General features: G+C 43.2%; 1 protein-coding gene across 1 annotated transcript in view; it reads left to right on the forward strand.

Moving 5' to 3' along the window:
- The window catches only part of slc49a4 (solute carrier family 49 member 4), a 52,164-nt gene extending 31,799 nt beyond the window's left edge, over window positions 1–20,365 (forward strand). Inside the window, exons 7-9 of the mRNA XM_085765280.1 lie at window positions 3,811–3,938; window positions 8,205–8,387; window positions 18,393–20,365. Coding sequence (XP_085621406.1) covers window positions 3,811–3,938; window positions 8,205–8,387; window positions 18,393–18,508 — 427 coding nt within the window. The 3' untranslated portion in view covers window positions 18,509–20,365. The remainder of the gene's footprint in view (window positions 1–3,810; window positions 3,939–8,204; window positions 8,388–18,392) is intronic.
- Window positions 20,366–20,947: the final 582 nt, after the last annotated feature.

The raw sequence follows: 20,947 nt of genomic DNA on the forward strand, positions 1-20,947 counted from the left end.
CTACCGCCTAATTTGTTTTACCTGCAAATCCCTGATTGCATGCGGGTCATCTTAGTCCGTCTCCAGCTATTTGGTTATTTATGGCCTGTCCCTCACTGAAAACATCGACAGGCCCAAATGATAATACCAAACTGATGATATTCATCATACCCCCGCAGGCACTAGGAGAGCAGAAAATGGAATCTGATTCTACATGACTTAAATGATGCTATCTTTATGGCCAATAAATCCTGTTAGAGGAGTGTAAAAGATAGGCTTTTAATTCCGACATTGCCTCATGAGATGACATGACCCTCTTTACTCACTGAGCAGTGTAACGGAGGTCTGAATTACACGACTGGGCAGAAGTGTTGTTAGTCATGTTGACAACAAGAAAACACAAAAATATCAAGACTAGGGATGCTTGATATCTCTTTTTTTTCCCCCACCGATACGATAACTATCTACTTCTCATAACCAATGGTTTATATTTACACACCTGAGGTTAAGAAAGGGCAGGCTTAAATGTAGTGAGTAAAGTTGGGTTTAAGATGATAGCTCTGCCTTTGACTTAACCAAATAATATAACTGACTGTAATCATAACAAAAACAAGAACAGTTATGACTCTTCAAAAATCAACATTTGTTATTGTTTTAAATCAACTCAGGGGGCAAACGGACTAAAATTGAGCAAAGGCAGTGTTGGCTAATAATAATTGGCTCTAGTAATCTGCCAAAAATGCCATTATTGAATTTATCTGTGTATTTCATAATTACCCGCCAATATTGCGCCAATAATTATCTGTACCGATAGTTATCATGCATCCCTGATCAAGACCAATAAAATATTCTGGTGTTTTCCAATTTCTACACCATGTTTTGTGGCAACAAGGCCTTCTACAGTATTTCTACTAAGCTCAATAAATCTTAGAAGAAGTTAGAGGATGCAGCTTTTCCACATTAAAATGAGTTGTGTATTTACCTTGTTGTCCCAGATGTTTCTAACGATTGTCAAATCTTGAGAAATGTGTAATATCAATCATGGTAACGATCCGTTGTGGTTTGGTTGCACATCGATGTCGTCATATCCTCTGTGTGCATGTGTCAGTGTTGCGGTTATCCTCCTGGAGCTTACATTTTACTTTTAATCCAGTTCTCAGCCGCATTTTAAAATGTTTTAGACCTCGGTCTATGAAGTATAGAGAACATTTTTAACCAGATAAGGGTTTTAGTCATCGGATGTCTGCAATCGCAAGTTATCATAGAATAAGGCCTGCAAGAGCTGGCAGAGCTCTGAGACAAAGAGCAGCGGTGACTCACAGATTTTTAAAGTGCAGCTGCTTTATTTAGATTTTTTACCCGGTCCATTTGTTATAGAAAGGAGGACAACTCTGATTAAGATGAGGTAAAAACACCCTGAACATCTGGTTTGTTATCAGAGAAACAGTTGAGACAAAGGTTTGTGGGACAGATTGCGTCTTTGCCAGTTGTCATGACGTCACTCGACACCGTCTTCAGTTGTTTGGATTGAGAGCCTCCTGAGAGGCAGAACCTACATACTGTGAATTTAAAGCAGAAGTAAGTGGTCCGGTCGTTTTCGCTAATGCTGCGTTCCAGGCAGGCTTTTGAAATCGTAAATTACAGCTTCAAGTCACAACTTACGACTTTGTAGCGTTTCAGGCAACCCACTCGTGTTTTTCCGACCTGTTTTACCGGTGAAAGTCACTATAACGGCCACTCGTAACTTCCGACCGGTGAACTCGCACCAGATCGAACTGGTACCACTTCACGGTCGGAAAAATACGAGTTTCCTTGAACGCACCATAACAGTCCTCGTCCCTACGTCGCCACATTCACGGCGTTCCTTGGCTGCACACACAGCCCTGCATGCCGTTCTCTCTCCTCATTGGATAAAAACTGTAGGATACGATAAATGTTTTCTCTTCGGCTCAGAGCAGAGCAGAGGGACTGAGAGACCCGTGTTTCAGTCCAAACACTCTATGTAAGTGATTGCTGTCGGAAGATATAACTATTTAAGACTTATATTAACACAAATATATCACTTACTTCTGCTTTAAGTGTATGTGTGATTGACTCGAATATAAACTACACTGGCCATGTTGATGGTAATTAACAAACCATTTTACTCAACGAAGCAGGGCAGCTCATTTGAATTAGTTTTAGGCTAAAGTAAACACCAAGGGACAAAGTACTGTGTGTCAGAGTGTGACTCCACAGTTGCATTGAATGTTGGTTATTCTAAAGAACGGATATTGGTGACCTTACCCTTTAAAAACAGCGTTGTTCTGATGGTAGGATATTTAGCTTTGCTGCTGGTCAAGTTTAAGCCACTGGCATTGAAACCCAAACTCCACTCAGCTTCATTCAGACTGTCTCACACCTGACTTATCTTGGCAATCAGCGGCCGAGCTCTTTATCAACTCGACTCAGGGACCATTGGAGGTTGAGTACGCAAAATAAGCTTCTTATGGTGGTTTCTGCCTCGAGGATTGATTGGAATTGATACAGCGGAGTAGCCTGTGATCCTCTATGCAAAGAGATGAGGGTTTGGCTGGGTGTGCGCCGGGCTAAGGATTTCGTCCCTCTCTGGCACCGGGGGGAGGTTGAAGGGTTGTGGATGCGAGCCAGTCAGTGGCAGATGGGTGATGCAGATTTGAGGGGTGTAGCTGTGGGCAGAGGAACTAGACATCTCTGTGTAGTAGCGAGCGCTTGGCACTCGCACTAGACTCCCTCTCGCAGTGCAATGGGCTCTTTCTTGAAAACAGAAATATGACAGCTTTAGATCTGTTTATCAGAGGAGGCAGAATTAATCATGTTATGCCCCTTAGCCTGCTCTAATTTTTTTTTTCTCCCAGTGATTTTGAAGTCCGGAGTTCGGGATACAGAGTGTAGTAGAGGATGTCCTCTGAACAGGGAGGTAATGTCTCGAGGCTGTGAATGACAGCTCGCGAAATCCCAGGAGATATTAATGCCATCTGAAAATGCCATCCAGGAATGTTGTGAGCGGAGATGTTCTCATTATCTGCCCAAAGGATGATTTCCTATACCCCCCCAGCCCCTCAGCACACTGACAGAACTTCACAACCTAGCTGAACTAATCAGCCATTACCAACACTTTCTTTTTTATTCCTGCATTGCCAAGATCATCGTCAGGTTCAGGTTCTCTCTTCTCGAGCATCTCGTCAGCAAGCAACAAAACAAAAGTAATTAGCGCCTGTCTTCGCTACAGGCTTCTGTAGCTCCATCTAATCTTCTCACAGCCATACATATGCATACCCAGAGGAGCAGGGAAGGAGTTAATGAACTATGAGGAGTTTAGAAAGGGCTACAAAGAGAAAACCACAATGCTCAAGAGAGTTTGCGAATGGCCAAATGTGGCTCGTCTTCATCAGTATAATACGGTGCACATCTCTAGTCGGTCTGTTTAGCTGGTGAGACAAATTGAATCAACCCCTTGGAATAGTGTCTGCTTTTGTAATGACAAGTGCAACTGACGTACTCAGAAATAAGTGGGAGAAGGAAATGATCTAGCTCCTCTCTGCAACAATGCTTGTCTCCAGTAATAGATTATGACACAAGTCACAGAAGAAGCAGACATTGAGAAATTGCATTGCTGCTCATTGTGTTTATGAAGGACGCTTCTTGCCTTTGAAGCAGCTGTCTTTACTCACTTCAGTAATCATGTCTGCCTTTTTGTGTATGCTGTTTTTTCCCCAGATCATTACTTGAATATATATATATAAAACACTTTGCCTGGATGTTTTCTTTTTAAAACTATATTGACGTTCCTCCTCTCTCACCCGCCCTCAGGTTCGCAGACTCTATCCGCGGGATGCTGAAGCTGATCCTGGTGCTGATGCTGGCAGGGGCCTCGCTCGCCTCCACCTGGTTCACACTCACCTGTCTGAGCAGGGTCACGCACCTCCCCTCCACTGCAGGTGGGTCCAAGGTGACACTGGGCGGCTCTGTGATGCAACCCAGAGCCAAAATGAATTCAGTGCTCGGTTCAGTGCTCACGCTCAGACAGATTTTGCCAAAGGCAGAGACAATCCACACGCTGAATCATTATGTGGATTTGCAGTGAACCAGACCACAGGTGTGTTTCCTCTCTATCTATACAGACAAAACAGTTTGTTTGTGTCGTCTCTGGACTCGAATAGTATTTAAAGGGATAGTTCAACATTTTTGGCAAATTGGCCCATTGCCATAATCCCTATAGTCATAGCAGTAGGTTTGTTACATTTATTTGTCAGTGCAAGCTATTTTTAGAACGGCAGAGCAGAGCTGCTCAGAGCTACGCTACAGAGGCTCATGGGATTTCTTAGTTTCCCTCATCAAACTCATCAAATACACAATCCAACAACTCCAAAACGTTCTGGTGGACAAGTTGTGACCTGCACATTCACCACGCTATGAGATAATAACACAACGTTACGAGACAGAGTTGTTTTCGAGGTATATGCAGAGACTGCTTGCCAAAAAACTGTCCCTGAAGGCAACATGCATCAGCTGTTTTACATGAATTTACCTCTAAAACAACTCTGTCTTATAACGTTGTGTTATTATCTCATAGCGTGGTGAATGTGCAGGTCACAATTTGTCCACCACAGTGTTTTGGAGTTGTTGGATTGTGTATTTGATGAGTTTGATGAGGGAAACCAAGAAATCCCACGAGCCTCTGTAGCATAGCTCTGAGCAGCTTGCCGAATAGAAAGTATTTATTGTAATTTTCTAGAATATAAAGAAATCAATTAATGCTCATACACAGGGAAATAGAACAGCTACAGCCACCAACAACAGGTAAATAAACAGATATGTGGCATTATTGCACCTGATTCAGTCGTTATCCTCCTAGAAAGTCAGTCATCATGTTGTATGTAAGGGGCCTCTGTCTTTCTAAGGCAATATCTACTGGATGTAGTGCAGCCAGCTGTACTTGTTTGTTTGTTTGCTTGTTTTGTTTGTTTGTTTTGGAGCCTTGCGGCCCTCAGTGTGGTCCTCGGTGAACAGAATGCATGGATCTAGGACTAGGTCATGTGACTAACTTGGACACACAAGAGCATTTCACAGTTTGGCCCTTAAAAACTCATTTGCTGCCTCGTCTGTTTGGATCATTGTCCTGCTGCATTGTCCTAGAACTGGGTAACCATGTAGAAGGATTCATACGCTCGCCCACAATATGGATGTAAACACTCAAGCTTGAAGTCGGCACCATGTAGTAAAAGAAAAAAAAAAAACACAGAGCCAAAACAATAAAATAGCGAGTCTCACTTTCCAAATGTTAACAGATGGCACTGTACATTTGGTACATATTCAGCAGAACCAGTCCATTAGCAGATGTCAGCGATAAAGCCATTAGGGACATTAGTGGACTTCGCTGCCCTTCCCTAAGCCAAACCAATAAGCATACCAGCATGGCGTTCAAAGCCACTGATTCCAGCCATCATCATCCATCATCATTCTCCAGGCCCTGGCATGGCTCTTTTTCTATCTCATGTCCTCTTATCTGAGACACTGGCAATCTGCAGCAGCCAGGCTCCAACCTTGTTCATCCACCTGGCACGTTATACACAGGGGGTGGCCTGATATTGCCACTAAATCTGCCAAAACCCCTTATTATCCCAGTGTGGGATGGTCAGTGGCCCACAGTCAGATCAGTGTAATCTGCAGTCCCTGTGACCAACTGACCAGTCTTTAGGGGGAAAGAGTCATTTATTTGCATAGAAGTCATGACTGTGTTTCTGTTCTGTGTCATATCTACAATCCGTTACATCCTTAAAACAAACAAATGCTGACACAAGTTTTACACCAAATACATATTGGCCCATGTAAAAGAGGCAGATATATTAGAGGTATTTTTATTGTGGCATTTGTCACATAAATGAACATTATTGATTCTGCTGCCACTTTCCATTCAGCATAATCGCTCTCATGTACCCAGCTTGTTTTTCAAGTGCAGCTACTAATAAAGTTAACACACATTATTCTTGCCTTTGTTATAAAACTGACCTTAGAGAGAATGAGAGATGATATAAAATGAGGATGATGGGGGGGATCACATGTAATAAAGCTCTGTAGATGGGGCGGTTGCAGTTATTTATTGGTACTTTTCCACAATTGAGCAATAACATTATAATAACTAGTAAATATGCTGATGATTTATCTTACTATCATTAATGTCAGTCAGAGCCTTAAAGGGATAGTTAAACATTTTGGCAAAGTTGTTTTCGAGGCAAATGCAGAGACTGCTTGCTGAAAAACTGCCCCCGACGGGAACGTGCATCAGCGGTTTTGCATGAATTTATCTCTAAAACAACTCTGTCTGGTAACGTTGTGTTATTATCTCATAGCGTGGTGAATGTGCAGGTCACAACTTGTCCACCAGAGCGTTTTGGAGTTGTTGGATTGTGTATTTAATGAGTTTGATGAGGGAAACCAAGAAATCCCATGAGCCTCCGTAGCGTAGCTCTGAGCAGCTCACGGCTCTGCTCCACCGTTCTAAAAATAGCTTGCACTGGCAATTAAAGGGAACGAACCTACTGCTATGACTATAGGGATTATGGCAATGGGCCAATTTGCCAAAAATGTTGAACTATCCCTTTAAAATTGAAATGCATAAATATGATCATTGATCATAAAAGGACCCGCACTATAATCTCCAGGGAAAAAAAACAAAACATATGTCCTCCTCAGGCCGGTGAGGTTCGTCCTGTGTTCCTCTCCCGCCGCGCTTGTCTCATGTCTTCGTCCTCCAAGATCTCCGGCTCCCACGCGGGAGCTGACGGCAGATAGTCTAATTCAATAACATGAAGGGGAAAGTGCAGCGGTTGAAGGGCTCCTAAGGGTTTGATATCAGTGCTTCATTAGGGTTGAATAAAGACAAGCAGAGGGGAGAAGGCTGCGTTTGATGGCTGCATGAGTGCCGCCTGGATTCCCTGTCACAGGCAGTCGGGCACGCGAGGGCCCTCGGAGGCGCTGTGATTAAAGGGACGTGCCGGCTAATGGGGAACTCATTTGGACCAATCTGCCGTGATAAGGGAGATGGAGGGTGCCGTGATGCTCAAGAGGTGACGGCTTAATCTCACCGCACATCCACTCTAATACACATTCACACGTTTTACTTTCGATCCCGGCCAGAGGACTGCATCTGAGACCAGACCCTGAGATGGCCAAACACACCGAGCGCTCTCTGACTGCTCTGCAAACACACACACACACACACGCATGTAGCTGACATTAAAATGCTGTACGCTGTAGCAATACGCCTATATAGATAAATTAAAGCAGCAACATTCCTGTCATGCCTCAGGAGCAAATGAGACGAGATGTTTACTGTGTGGACCGCTGCACATTTTTGGGGAAAAAAGAAAAAGAAATTTCATTTTAATATATTGTAGAATCCGTGAAATGAGTTGCCTCTTACTGCTGAGTGTGCAAGAAAATTAATAGCAGCAATACATTACAAAAGAAAGTGAAATTCAAATTGAATAGCTGTCACAGAGCCATCAAAACTCTCCTGACACTTCATGCCACACTGGATGTCAAACATCTCACACATTATATTGAGTCAAATATTATAGACTTTTGTGAATTTCAGACTCTGTTATTTTCAGGTAATGTTCTTACAGCAGGTTGTTTTCAGACAAGATGTAACAGTTGGGAAGTGTGGCCTCTTTTGGTACATTAAAAACAGCCTTTATGAAAAGAAATGCTTCAGTCTGTCAGAGTGTTTTGCCGCCTTAAACCTATCTTTCCTAAAATTGAGCACTCGAGACAAGAGGGTGATATAAACAACTAAACAACAAACACACCAATTAGATTCATTATGTGATACTGCAGACCAGGTGAAGGCGATGGCGGACTTGGGGGAGATGTGTTGTTATTGTTTGGGTTGCAAACCGGCCATTTTCCATCAGAGCGCCTGCAGTGTTTTGGGTTTGTTTCCAGTAAATTGCCGCCTTAAGGGATGGCATTGTAAATGAAATGCTTCAGGATGCTGCTTTCTTCATAAATCTCAGCGCTGGTGAGAACAAATGGCGCAGCAGGGAAGCCGTACCGCTCCACATAAATCACCACAGCTGCTCCATAAACTTGACTGGCCTGACTACTTTTTTTTTTTTCTTTAGTTGCTCTGATGGGATTTGATGCTCAATTACATCAGAGTTTAACTGTAACTTGTTGCTCTGCTGCTTTCTGTCTCACAGCCATCCTGTACACGTCCTGCATCCTGGTGGGCATTTTTATCAACAGCAGCGTGCCGATATTCTTCGAGCTCTTCATCGAGACGGTGTACCCCGTCCCTGAAGGCATCACCTGCGGAGTGGTCACCTTCCTGGGGAACCTGGTCACCGGCCTGCTCCTCTTCTTTCTCACCTTTTACTGTACAGGTAAGACACAGGGAGTGAGTGACAGCAAATGTGGGGAACGATTGAATTGATGTGAAATTCTTGTTAATATCGCATTCGTTCCTTCAGTCGTCTTCGGCAGCCATTAGTGTCATGTGGTTTAGACTAATACCGTTTTAACGCTTCCCTTGAATTTCTTATTCTTGTCAATGTCAGTATGTGCTCCATTCAGAAGCTGACTGAGCCCCGCAGGTTTTCTCTCACCTCCCAAAAGCCACAGGCTCCATTGTTTCCAAAGATCCATTCGAAGCCCTGCAGAATCAGATGCTGCCGATAAAAAAAGGCGGACAGTGGGAAAATGAGGGTTCCAATGCAATTGACACATCCGGCACAAAGAGAGAAAACCTCCTATTGTAATTTAGCCTCAGATTTATCTTTTTGAGTCGGCTGCCCGTCCGACAGAGTTTGATATAATAATTTACGGCTGCAGCGGAGAGGACAGCGTGTCATCTGCTTCTCTCTTCTGCCTCTGTGGCTTTTTTCGTGAGAGAGTGGATTCATAAGTAAACCGAGCTCAGTCATCCATCTAAGCAGCCGTGTGTGTGTTTGTTTGTGTGTGTGTGTGTGAGAGAGAGTACATCTTTGTGTGTGTGTGTGTGTGTGTGTGTGTGTGTGTGTGTGTGTGTGTGTGTGTGCTCAGGACCATGTTATGTTTCATGAGTGCGGCTTCACTCTGATCCTTGCTCACCTGTCGTCAGTTTCATTATCCCTCCCCTGTAACTCTGGCTACATCACAGCACCAATCAGCTGGAAATGACAGATCCATCTCTGACAGACACACACACACACACACACACACACACACTCTCCTTTTACCCTGTTTGTTTGAGTGAATAAGAAAAATATTTTCAGAACCTCATCAATATTCATGAGCTCCATCCTCCTCTGCCAAATCCTTCCTATTGCTACAAGGCTACTGACAGCTGCTGCCTGACAACTGCGTCTCAATCCGGCCTTCTAGGTATAATTCTTGTTTGACCTGAGCAGCCGTGGGTCCCCGGCGGTCCCACTAACTAACAAGTCCGACAGCCAGGGCTGGAAAGCAGCTTACCTCGTCAAGAACATCAGGCCTCTAATATTCTCCGCACATCCTGTAGCCCATGCAGCACGGGAAGATTTCAAGGCGGCAACTAATGATTATTTTCATGGTTGGACTAATCTGGTGATCACGTTTATGAAAATGATTAATAGTTTGACCTGCAAAATGTCAGAAAATAATGAAAAGGCCCACCTGAAGTTCCCAGAGCTCAGGCTACAAATTGCTTTTTCTGGCGGGGGGGTTGGAGAATAACAACAAAATGTTGTAAATTTGTTGACTAACAAATCGATTAGTTACTTCTTGTAGTTAGTTTCATTGTTCATTTATTTGAGTGAGAGTGAAGCTGGAGAGAACATCCTGTGTGTACTGTAGTAGGTCATGGCTCAGTATGTGGTACAGTCTGACGGGTTGTTAGAATAAACCTGGGTGGATGCCGCTGCTCCTGCTGAGGAGTTGAGTTTAGTGATATTCAGAGTGAAAACAACAGCAGCTGAGTGATAACATGAACACGGGTGAAACAGTGGGATCCACATGACAAGTGACGTGTTTGGATTTAAATGATCAGCATCAGTAGTTTGTCAGTACGGCGATAAATCATAGATTAGACAGCAGTGTATCAGGTGTGGATAGATGGAGCTGTGGGTTGATAGAGCAGCTGCAGGACCTGAATACACACTTACACACACTTACACACACACAATCACAGGAGTATCACTCATAAAATATACATGTGGTATCCTCTGCTCGACGCTTCTCTCTCTGATGCTGAATAATGGCTGCTTGCAGTGTGCTATTGCTCCTCTGTGAGCACATAAATACGTCCTTGTTTCGGAGACGCAGACATGCGTGTGTGTGTGTGTGTGTGTGCTGTACGTGTTTGGGTGAGCCGAAGGCATCTGATATTCTGAGATGGATCCTGACAGCTTCCCTGTGACAGCTGGAGAGAATCAAGCTGAGGCGATGGAGGCTTTCGCTGCTCCTTTCTTCACTTCCCACCCTGAAGTCGTCTAATAGACGGTGATGGATCGAAGCTCTCGTCAGAAAGTTCACACCGCTCCAGGCGGCCAGGCAGGCATTGTACATGTGAGCTCGCAGATAACTACCTAAGCGCTAGATTGGCCACATAGTGTACTTCTCCAACAATATATAGGAGCATAAAGTTTCTAATCTATAGTAGGTAACAAGTTGTTGAACTTTACTGCTCGACTTCAGCTTTAACCAGTGTTTGCAGGTCAGAGCTGGCAGAGCAGGTGATAAACCATGATGTAAGATCCAGTATATCCTCAGGGATTTGATTATGTAGTAGCATATATTAATGAATAAGGTTGGCATTATTATTCTTCATCTTCTTTATTGTTGTGAGAAAATCTCTACACTGCCTGTGACTGCACTCACTTTCAAAGTGCATTAATTCCTAATGAAGATCAGTTGACAAGTGTATAGTTGTTGTTTTTTTCTATTTTGCTTTAGGTTTTAAAACAGTGTCACTAAAACAGAAAACTGGATGAGTTTGAGGCTGTTTGGTGATGAGGATGAATACATATTTGATGTAATTATTCACTGCCCCAAGAGCCTGTGGAGTGTGTGAGTGTTAATGGTAATGAAGGAACAGGTCACCAAGTGGCTCATTGAACAACGATGGAGCTCAGTGGCACCAAGGGTCAAGATGTTTACACACAGACAACACTTGTGACTGTGATCACTTTATTCTTGGTTTTGGCCTTTTCATCAGATTTGCTTACACTAAAAATAATGAATGTCAACAGTTTATTTTTGTCTATCTCTTCAGTGTTGTGTTATAGTTAAGTGATAGAATTATACAGGCTTAAAGTTGCCATTTGTTTTTGCTACGTAGCCAATGTTAGTATCGTCAGCACAGACTTGAACTATTTAAAAACAGCACTAGTGTTAACTTTTGTTTCTATCAAGTCTTTTCCTTTACTGAAGTTAGCATGCTAACCCGTTAGCAACAGTGACTAACTTCAGCCTCCAATCTGCTCTGAAGTGTGAGCGCTGCCCAGAGGAGAAAACTTAGCTGTAGCCCCTTTGACTGACTCATACAACACCAAACTGTGTGTGTGTGTGTGTTTTTTTTACATACCAGTAATGATCATCACTGGTGCATACTTTGTGTCACTTGATTTTTGAAGATACATGTTCAAACACTGATGTGGTCCGGTCTCTGCAGCAAGGGGAACTGAAGAAGTGCATGTTTCCTGTCGTGTTTGGGGAATCTGCTGTATTGTTCTCCTGAAGAGATCGCTCCTGAGAAGATTAATTAGATTATTATGTAAATTCCCCTCGGAGGTATTCTAGTGGGCTGTTTCATTACTCTAATTTCCTCTCTGTTGTCCCATAATGGATGTGGCAAATAATATGCAGACTTCAGAACTGATAAATTCTGCATGAGCCACCAGTCTTTTCAAAACCCTTTCAAGTCTTGATATTGAAAATTGGCGACTCTGGCCTTTTTAAAAAGATTCCCATCTATTTCTAGTTTATAGTTCATTTTAGGGTTTTTCCTTTTGGCTGCCCATTGCCTTGTTATGCATGCTGAATTATGGCTCCTTTTCCCTGTGAGCGGAGAGACATTCATGAATTAAACTGCTTGTCCGTTTTAATATCCATGAGAGCCCGGTCTTGGTTCAGTGAGCCCTGTCTGGCCTCTTGACTCTGTTTTCATGTTTTAAAAATCTCCGCTGTCTCCGAAACCACGTGACTCAGAAGCATGAATGGAGCCTCCAGGCCCATATATCTACGCTTGTCGCTCTTTTTCAATTTCGCCCGCTGTGTGTTTGTGTCATTTAGCGTGGCGCATCGGCTGCAATGCAAAGCAGCAGATAGGTATTGTGGAGCAGAGGAGCCTCAAAGGTTTTGTGGAGGATGAAGAGGAGGAGGAGGAGGAGGAGGAGGAGGGGTGGTGGTGGTGGCGGAGGCAGCAGCGTTGAGTTTCCGCTCAGCTGTGAGTTGTTAGTCTCTCATGCATTGGAGGAAGCTGAGATTATACAGCACAGAGAAATAATTGGTGCAGTTCTTTAGTCACAGGAACTTTTCCGTTAAACTTTGTGTTCTCATCTGAGGTGAAAAAAAAAGACTTTGGAGACAAACTTTTTGGACCCACACCACCACCACCACCCTCACAGTGATTGTGGAGGTGTGTAAAAACAAAACTAACAACATGTCTTCGTATAGTCATTCAGTCCTTGGAGAATAAAAGCCGTCTCCAGCTTTTGAATCACGAGATGAGACGCAACGCTGACACAATGAATGAACAGTAATTACTCTCTTACAAAATCCACACATGGCAGCCATTACCAATAATCAGTCTATTACAGCAATACGCACTAACTTGCAAGTCTACAGTAAATATTTCCATACGGATCATAATGAGGAAGTCATCATACTGTGATGGATCGTGTTGTTCTGAACACGACGCTCCGTCTACGTGTCTTCAGGTGTGAGCTCCAACATCTCCTCTAACAAAAGGCCGTGTGTGGTGGTAAAGGAGAAATGAGCCACATTAATTATGACACTAGATTGACCTCAATTAAGACAGATTAAAGCCGTAAGACGCCCGTCAACCCCCCCTCAGAGCTTTGCCCCCGTCTGTGGCAGCGCTCTGCTGACACTGACTGATGCAGCAATAAACTGTTAATATGATGAACTGTCCGATGTTGGTGCTGATGTCCTCTGATCGTGATCATACAGTCAGTGTGATCTCGCTCTGTAGTTCACAGCAGATTTTTAAAGGGGACATATTATGGAAATATCACTTTTTGAAGGCTCTTTAACATATATGTGGGCGTTTGTCTTGCCTTCCGGCCCCCAAAATGTGAGAATTGACAAAAAAAATCTCTAATGTGCAGACTCCCTAGGTTGAAATCCACGTGATTTTACGAGCTGTTCCCTCAGATGTCTTCCAGTGATGTAACTAGGATTCAAATTTGTATAACCCCACCCCTACCTGGGACCGGTAGAAGGGGCGGGGCAAGCAGTGGTTTATTTGCGTTTAAAAGGACAGGCACTGAAACCAGCCGTTCTGAACAGGGCTGTTTTGAGAGGATGAAACGAGCTGTGATGTTTGATCCTTGGGGTATTTTGATAAAGCATGTCACAGACATGTCTGGGAACTATTTTCATTTGTGGACTTATACTTATCTTACCTACGTATATGGTTGCCCATAAAGTTGGAATAAAATATCTTTTTACCTCCTCTCATGAAATGATTGTGACAATGTGATTTATTCTTCTCTTCCAAACGTATCAGTGTGAAAATTAAACCACAATTAACCTTTATAATAGGAATAAAAAAAACATTTAAAAAGAAGAGAAATGTGTCTGAAACTAAATTATTCCAACTTTATGGGCAACTGTGTATTTATCTCAAGAAAAAAAACTGCAAACTTTGATAGACAAATTTCTTAGTATGTTTTTAACCAGATCATATTTTGACTTTTCAAAAGTATTTTTTACAAAACAAAATTCTGAGACTACAACGTTGAACATGTAGCAGCACAAGGTGAGGTTTGCTTTGTCGTCCGAGTTTAGGCCTTGTGAGATTCCAGGTGACACAGGACTGAAAGAAGTGACTGAATTTAAAAGTTGAATAATTTTAACTTTGGGCTTTGTAATAAGCTATTTTGCCAAATACCTGACAAAGTGAGAAAAGATGATGCTGTGGTGTGACAGGAAGTTTAGTTTTCACCTTCTGCAGCTGGAAGTCTGTGGAGATTGTTGCTAAAGTTCCCCTGACCTCTATTACTTATGCATGTTCCTCACTTTCAACATCACTGATACAAACAAAACTGCAATGTTACTCAGCACCGTGTTGGACAGTGTTGCCTGCTGCTTATTTACAGTGTTTTCTAATGAGCAAGCTGCTCAGTAAGGTGTGAACGTCGACGCAGCTACAGTGAGTCAGAGAGTGTGAGGCGGCGGCGGCAGCAGCAGCGGCGATGAAGCGTTGCACAGTCAGCCTCCGGTGGGTCGTCACGGTGAAGATGATGTACAGCGACAACATGGCACCATCCAATCGAATAGAAAAACCAATTCAATAACCAGTAGCCCATAAATAGCTCCAACAACCACCGGCCACTATTGTAGACTGATCCTCAAATGAATTAAAAACGAGATGAAAGAATCAGAATTAAAGAATTAAAGTGCGGGACAATTGTGAGGAGGGATTTAACAGATACCAGTGACTTCTATTACTGTAATCTACTCACATGTTTCAAAGCCAGTGCAGTCACCTTCAGAGCTCAGCCCAGGAATCTGAGGCTGCTCGCTTTATTATTGGAAAGTTTAAAGGAGCTGCGACACAGCTCGACTCAGATATATCTGTCCTCTAAGCTGTGATCATTAAAATCTAATAATCAACTTTAAAGCAAGCCGGTGAGCTGAGGAGCCTCCAGGAACAGAACAAAGTGACTTCACTCTTCTCTTCTTCTTTCTTTTATCTTATTTGCTCTAATCTTCTCCCTTCACCCACCTCCTCCTCCCCCTCCTCTCCCCCCTCCCTCCTCCCCCCTCCCCCCTCCTGTCTGTTTACCATTCAGCCAAACTTTAACTGTATTTCCTCCAAACTTTCCTGTGTGTCCTCAGAGATCAGAGGGGAGCGATTGAGCCGCCTGTCCATTTTTTTCCCCCCACCACATCACCTGATTGAATTACCCAGCGCCACATTAGCATTCTTTGAAGTCTGCACGACCAAACACACACACACACACACACACACAAAAACCTAAACAGACTGTGTGTATCCAATTTAAAGTGGACGAGTCTTTGTCTGTTGCGTACATGTGAGAAAATGAGAGAGTTTGACGGAGAAGACTTTAGGTCAGATAAACACAACTCCATTAACCCGCCTCCACGCCGGGTCTCCCCCTGTCCGGCTCGCACGCCACTGATTAATGAGGCTGCTTCAGGAGTCTCGACACCTCGCTGCAAACAGCCTCACCCAATCCTTCATCTCCCCCTGGCTCTCCAGCCCCCTCATCCACCCCTCTTTTACCTCAATTTATCCATGGCTTTCATCTTCTTCACCCCACATTCTTGCTCCTCATAGAGCAGGTGAAGCATCACGCACACAAAGGTTTTGTGCCTTAAAGCCAAAAGTCATAATTTACCACAAAGAGGTGGTTGTGTTGTCCAAAAAGCACCGGTGACTTCGTTGATCTGATGCTCTCCTTGGGCCGGGGCAGATGATTGGTGATATGAAAACCCACCAGACTTGGAGTTGAAACAGAGTTGAAACACACTGTGCCGCCGGCGGGCCCTCGGGGGCTCTGCCGCCGCGTATACCACCTGATTTCTCTTCTATATTTTGGTTCAGGCTTGTTATCAGGAGCCGAGCGGTCGCCTGCTGCTAACACGCCGTCCGTCCGTCCGTCCTTGCTCGAGACGTCGGAACCTCACCACGCAGAATAGATTCTCCTTAACGTCTCCGTCACGATAAAACACCTCCAACACCTGTTCGCTGTAGAGACGGCCGGCTTCACCGCTGGGACGGCTCCATGCATTTGAAAGACTTGAGATTTATTGATTTTTATGGGGGGCATCAACAAGACTCAGGTGTGATTGCGTTGGGCAGGTGTGTGTGTGTGTGTGTGTGTGTGTGTGCAGGCTAGATTGTGGGAGTCTGGAGCGTGTGCATCACAGGGGCTGAAAAGAAGAAGAAGAGCTTGTCTGTGTGCTAATGAGTCAAGATGCCAGCGGCTCGGTGCGGTTGCGAGCTTCCCGTCTGCCCCTCCACACTCTGCATTATTGCAGACAGCCAGAGCTCCTCTCCTGTGGTTAATGGAGCTTGAACTGAGCTGAGAAAATAGAACACCTCATTCTGCACCATGTCTAGGTTCAAGTGTAGGTCAATGATAATGGGGAACACTGCCAGTATCATTGAATTATTCAAAATCATCATGAAAGACAGCTCTGGAGGCCGCCCTTATTTCCTTTTATGCCATGTCTGGAATTCCTATTGATTAGCCATTAGTCCTATATGATTATAAATAATTCAATGTCACTTCATACTAACTCCCATTAGGTTTCTGGACGTATGATGATGAGTCATATTTCATTATGAAGGAGCACACGGTCACATGTTGTGGCCTGTTGCTTGGTGCTGAGGCAGAGTTGAGGCTGCTGATCGTTTTCTCTCCAGGTTTAGACCCAGTCTTTTTTGTTTTGTTGTTTTTTTTCCAAATGATGGTTTATATGTGCATGCATTAACATTTAACAATCAAGATTTCATATGCTGAATTATTTTCTTAGTTACAGCGGGGAAAATAAGTATTGAACTAATAGAGCTATTGATATGAAATTCTCACCAGATGTCGGCAACAACCCAAGTAATGCACACACTTAAAGAAATCCAATCATTTATGTCCATAAATGAAGTAATGTGGAATAAGTATTGAACACATGAAGAAAAGGAGCTGCAAAAAGGAATGGAAAGCCAAGAAAGCAGCTGGAGTCTGTCAGTATTTAATCCTGTCCCCTATCAGTGCAAAGTAATATCAGCTTTAGTCCAAATTGACGCCTATGAAAAGGTTTCTCATCACCAAGGTTTCACACCACCAGAGGCATCTCATGATGGGGAAAAGCAAAGAGCTTCACCAGACCTTCGGAAACTTATGTTGCAGAACATCCTGATGGCGTCGGTTACAGACGAGTCTGAATGCACCGTTTTACCCGTTAGTGCCGTTATCCAGAAGTGAAAAGAACAACATTTCACCATAAACTGGCCACAACCAGGTCCTCACAACATTTCTGACAGAGTCAAAATAAAACTAAGAAGAGTTGTCCAAGAGCCGATGACCACTGGCAGAGGGATTTAGACAGACCTGCAATTAGCAGCTACAGTTCACTTTCAATTCATACATTAGTGATAAACATAATAATAGATTATTATTCACGCATTCCATGAATGGAAAGTACTAGGAAGAAGACTTGGGTAACCCTTTAATTTACAGGCCATTAATTACTTGATAATTGCGTGTTAATGTCAAGAAATAGCCCAGAAATAACGGTCAATTTCATAGTAATGTCATTTTTTTCATAAAGGCAAAAGATTACACAGAATTTTTTGGGAAAGGCCAGAATTTTTTTCACAAGCTTTTTTTTTTTTGACCGTTATTTCTGGGCTATTTATACGCAATCACTCGTTATTTCTTGGCTTTACTATGAAAACTATGACATTACTGTGAAATTGACCATTATTTCTAGGCTATTTCTAGACGTTATGACCCAGTTACTTGTTATTTTTTGGCTATTTCTTGGCATTATCACATAATTAGCGGCCTATAAATTAAAGGGTTACCAAAACTTTTCTTATTATATAGAATACATATATATTTTCTTATATCTTGTTCACCTTTGCATGTGGTTATTGAACATGTGATTCCATACAGGGCTTTAATCACAGCCACTGCTCCTCTGGTTTCTGCCGTTCAACCAAGCAGCATCACTGAGGGGCAACACTGATGTGGGGCAGTAAGACCTGGCCTGCAGGAGGGGCAAGGGGTGATGAGGGTCCACATCTAAAAGGAAGACCCGACTCAGTGCCTGCACTCTGTGCTCAGTATCACAGTCAGGCTGGAACAGGAAAGGGCACAAGCACAAAATCAGAGGCGCAGTATAGTCAGTGATAAGATGAGCCCTAATTGGAACCAGGGGGTTTAGTTCGAACAGCTCCAGACCATTATATTTGGAAGCAAAGAAAAAGAAAAAATAGAAATAAAAAAGGTTGAAATGAGAAGAAACAAGTGTATAATAAATAATAATAAAATTAAAACCAAAGTGCAGGATGGAGACAGTCAGTGACTTTGAGCAGTCATCTGCCTTCCCAGCCACTGACTCACAGTTTGGATACAAGCTGAGACAGATCGCTTTAAGGCTAACCCCAAACATTGTCTCTTTCTCTCTCTCTCTCCCTCTCTCTCTTCTTCATCCAGAGCTGTCGTGGCTCAACTGGTGTCTAACAGGCTCCTGTCTCTTCAGCCTCGTCCTCATCCTCTTCTTCAGGGAGTCTTACGACCGCCTCTACCTGGACGTCTTCGTCTCCGTGTGACCCCGCGGAGGACAGAAGAGATGAGACCACTTCGTAACAAGGGACTTAAAGGCGATTTATTCTTGCACATTAAGCAGAGGAGAAAAGGGAGACGAAGGGAAAAAGTGGAAAAGCCCCACACTCTTTTAAAGATGTAAGATTTTAAGGATGTACGTGTATATAAACTGTTAACGGTGGTGATGGATCACTGTTGTATGGCTGCTGAGAGGAGCCACAGTGCAGTTCTACACCCATGGTTTACCCTTTCTACGTGATCGACTCAATGCCATATGACTGTCTCACACATCACTACCTGTTTTTATATGTCTATGTCTATGTTTGTATGTAAACACACGTTTTGTGAACGGTAAAATCTTTGTTTTTTAACCAGGCACGGCATGACGGACTGTTAGTTCTCGTTGTTTACAAATGATGATGATAATAATAATGATATTTAAAGTTGTTTCTCAGTGTCGCCCCCTTGTGGCTGCTCTGTTCACCTTCTCTGATACTGATAGTCTGTATAGATTTTAACTCAACACAAGCTGGGACGTCACTGGCTCCAGATCAGCGTCGCAAGAAAATGAAGGATGATAAAGGGACAGTTTTTATCAGCCAATCAGCAGGCCTGGCTGGGCTGAATCTGGGACGGACTAACGAACGAATGAATGAGCAGGCGAGCGACCTCCGTACGAGTGGCCCAACTGTGAAGGGACCTGTGATAGCGCCTGTCGATGAGGGGCAGGTATCGATCAGGCTTTATGACCCTCTCAAGACAAATATTATGCAAAAATGACGTGGAGCGCTGGGTTGATGTCGGCGGGAGTCGCCGAGTTGCCTGGGATTGGATAAGCCTGCACTTTTTTGTTTTTGTTTTTTGTTTTCTCTGCACACTAGTGAACTGTTCATGTGGAAGAAAGAAGCTCAGTGATCTGAACTGTATCACCATCACATTTCAGAAGTCGTTCAGCCAACTTGTGAAGAACTGTGTCAAATTCTGGGAGATTTATATTTTAATCTAACTGACTTATTTGTTTTTTGTTTTTTTACAGTTTTTAATCATTTGTTGTCCTCAGCAGCCTGCCAGTATTTATTGGAAATGTCTCAACACTAACACCGTTAACACTCAGTTTCACAGAAACAGGATGTTTGGTCATGATTTCGACCGCAGCTGAGGCACACTGAGGGAGATTATTTTATTACACACACACACCCACACACACCCACATATGAGGATTACGTTGCATTGTAATTGCCAAACTGCTCCTCCTCCAAAGCACCAGCAGGTGTCTCTGCGCCAACTTACTGAGAGCCTACTTGACCAAAAAAGAAAAAAAAACAACAACCTTTAAGCAAAAGAGAAAAGGATGTTGCCATTTTCATGGGTTTCTAAACTTTTCAACTGGAACTCTTGAGGGATTTAACCACATCAAAGCAAATGCAACATCTGTCACTGATAGACAAAGTTTTTCTCTAACTTGTGTGTGACTTCTTCTCGTGTCTTTGTCCTGCACAGCAGCTAGAAGACGTGTTTTAATGTGACTTCCTGTGGGATTTTGGGAGGTTCTGTAATGTGTTTTATTGCAACGTGTGTGTGTCTTTTTTTTACTCTCCTTGTACAGAAAGGGTTGTCTTTTACCTTCTGACGTGTTGCCTTAATTGCCCAGTGCAGTGTGTTCAGTCTCCCTCTCTTCCACACTGTGACTGTTTTTGTCTGTATATATACTTAAAGGTCATGTTCCTATGCTCTGCAGCTTACACTCTGCGGTTCTCTGGGCTTTGGGTTATAAATGTCCTTGTTCTGTGAAAAGGAAAAAGAGCAAATTATGACTGTTGAATATTTTCAGCACCTTATTAAAATGAACATTTTAAGATTAATACAGTTGCTGTCTTCTCCTGTCGTGATTGTTCTTGGGGACTAATGATCTCCTACGTTTCCATCACAGGTGTGTCAGTGACTGATCGATATGGGACATTAACTTGTTGCCTTTGCTCAGCTGTGGGTGTAGACGACATCATTCACCCGGTGTGTGTGTGTGTGTGTGTGTGGATTTTCACATCTCTCTCAAACACTCGCACACTTTTTTTTTCTCTTTTCACATCTGGTGCGCTTGAGTACAGAGCCAAGACGACAGAAAATGGCTCACAGTCCAAATACGACCAGACTGCGAGGTAGTTAATTATTTTGCTTCCATTATCACAGCTGAGCTCCTTATTCAGAACTCAGCCTTTCTTGTGGCTGCAGTTCATTTTGGGCCATTATTTGCTCTCTATAGAGGCCACAGTGGCTGAGAATTTCATCCATGCTTCACTGAAGACGGAGTCTTTTCACAACGACAGTTGAACAAGTTCAAGGGTCTAGAAAGAAGCTTTTTTTTTCTCTGTCGTTCTGTTGCGTTCGACTTGTATAACATTTCCTCCTTTTTTTAATCTCCATCCGAGACCTGCCTACTAATCAGA

The sequence above is a fragment of the Trachurus japonicus genome, chromosome 21, assembly GCF_045865225.1.
Source record: "Trachurus japonicus isolate A0001 chromosome 21, Traja_1.0".
NCBI classification, from domain to species: Eukaryota; Metazoa; Chordata; class Actinopteri; order Carangiformes; family Carangidae; genus Trachurus; species Trachurus japonicus.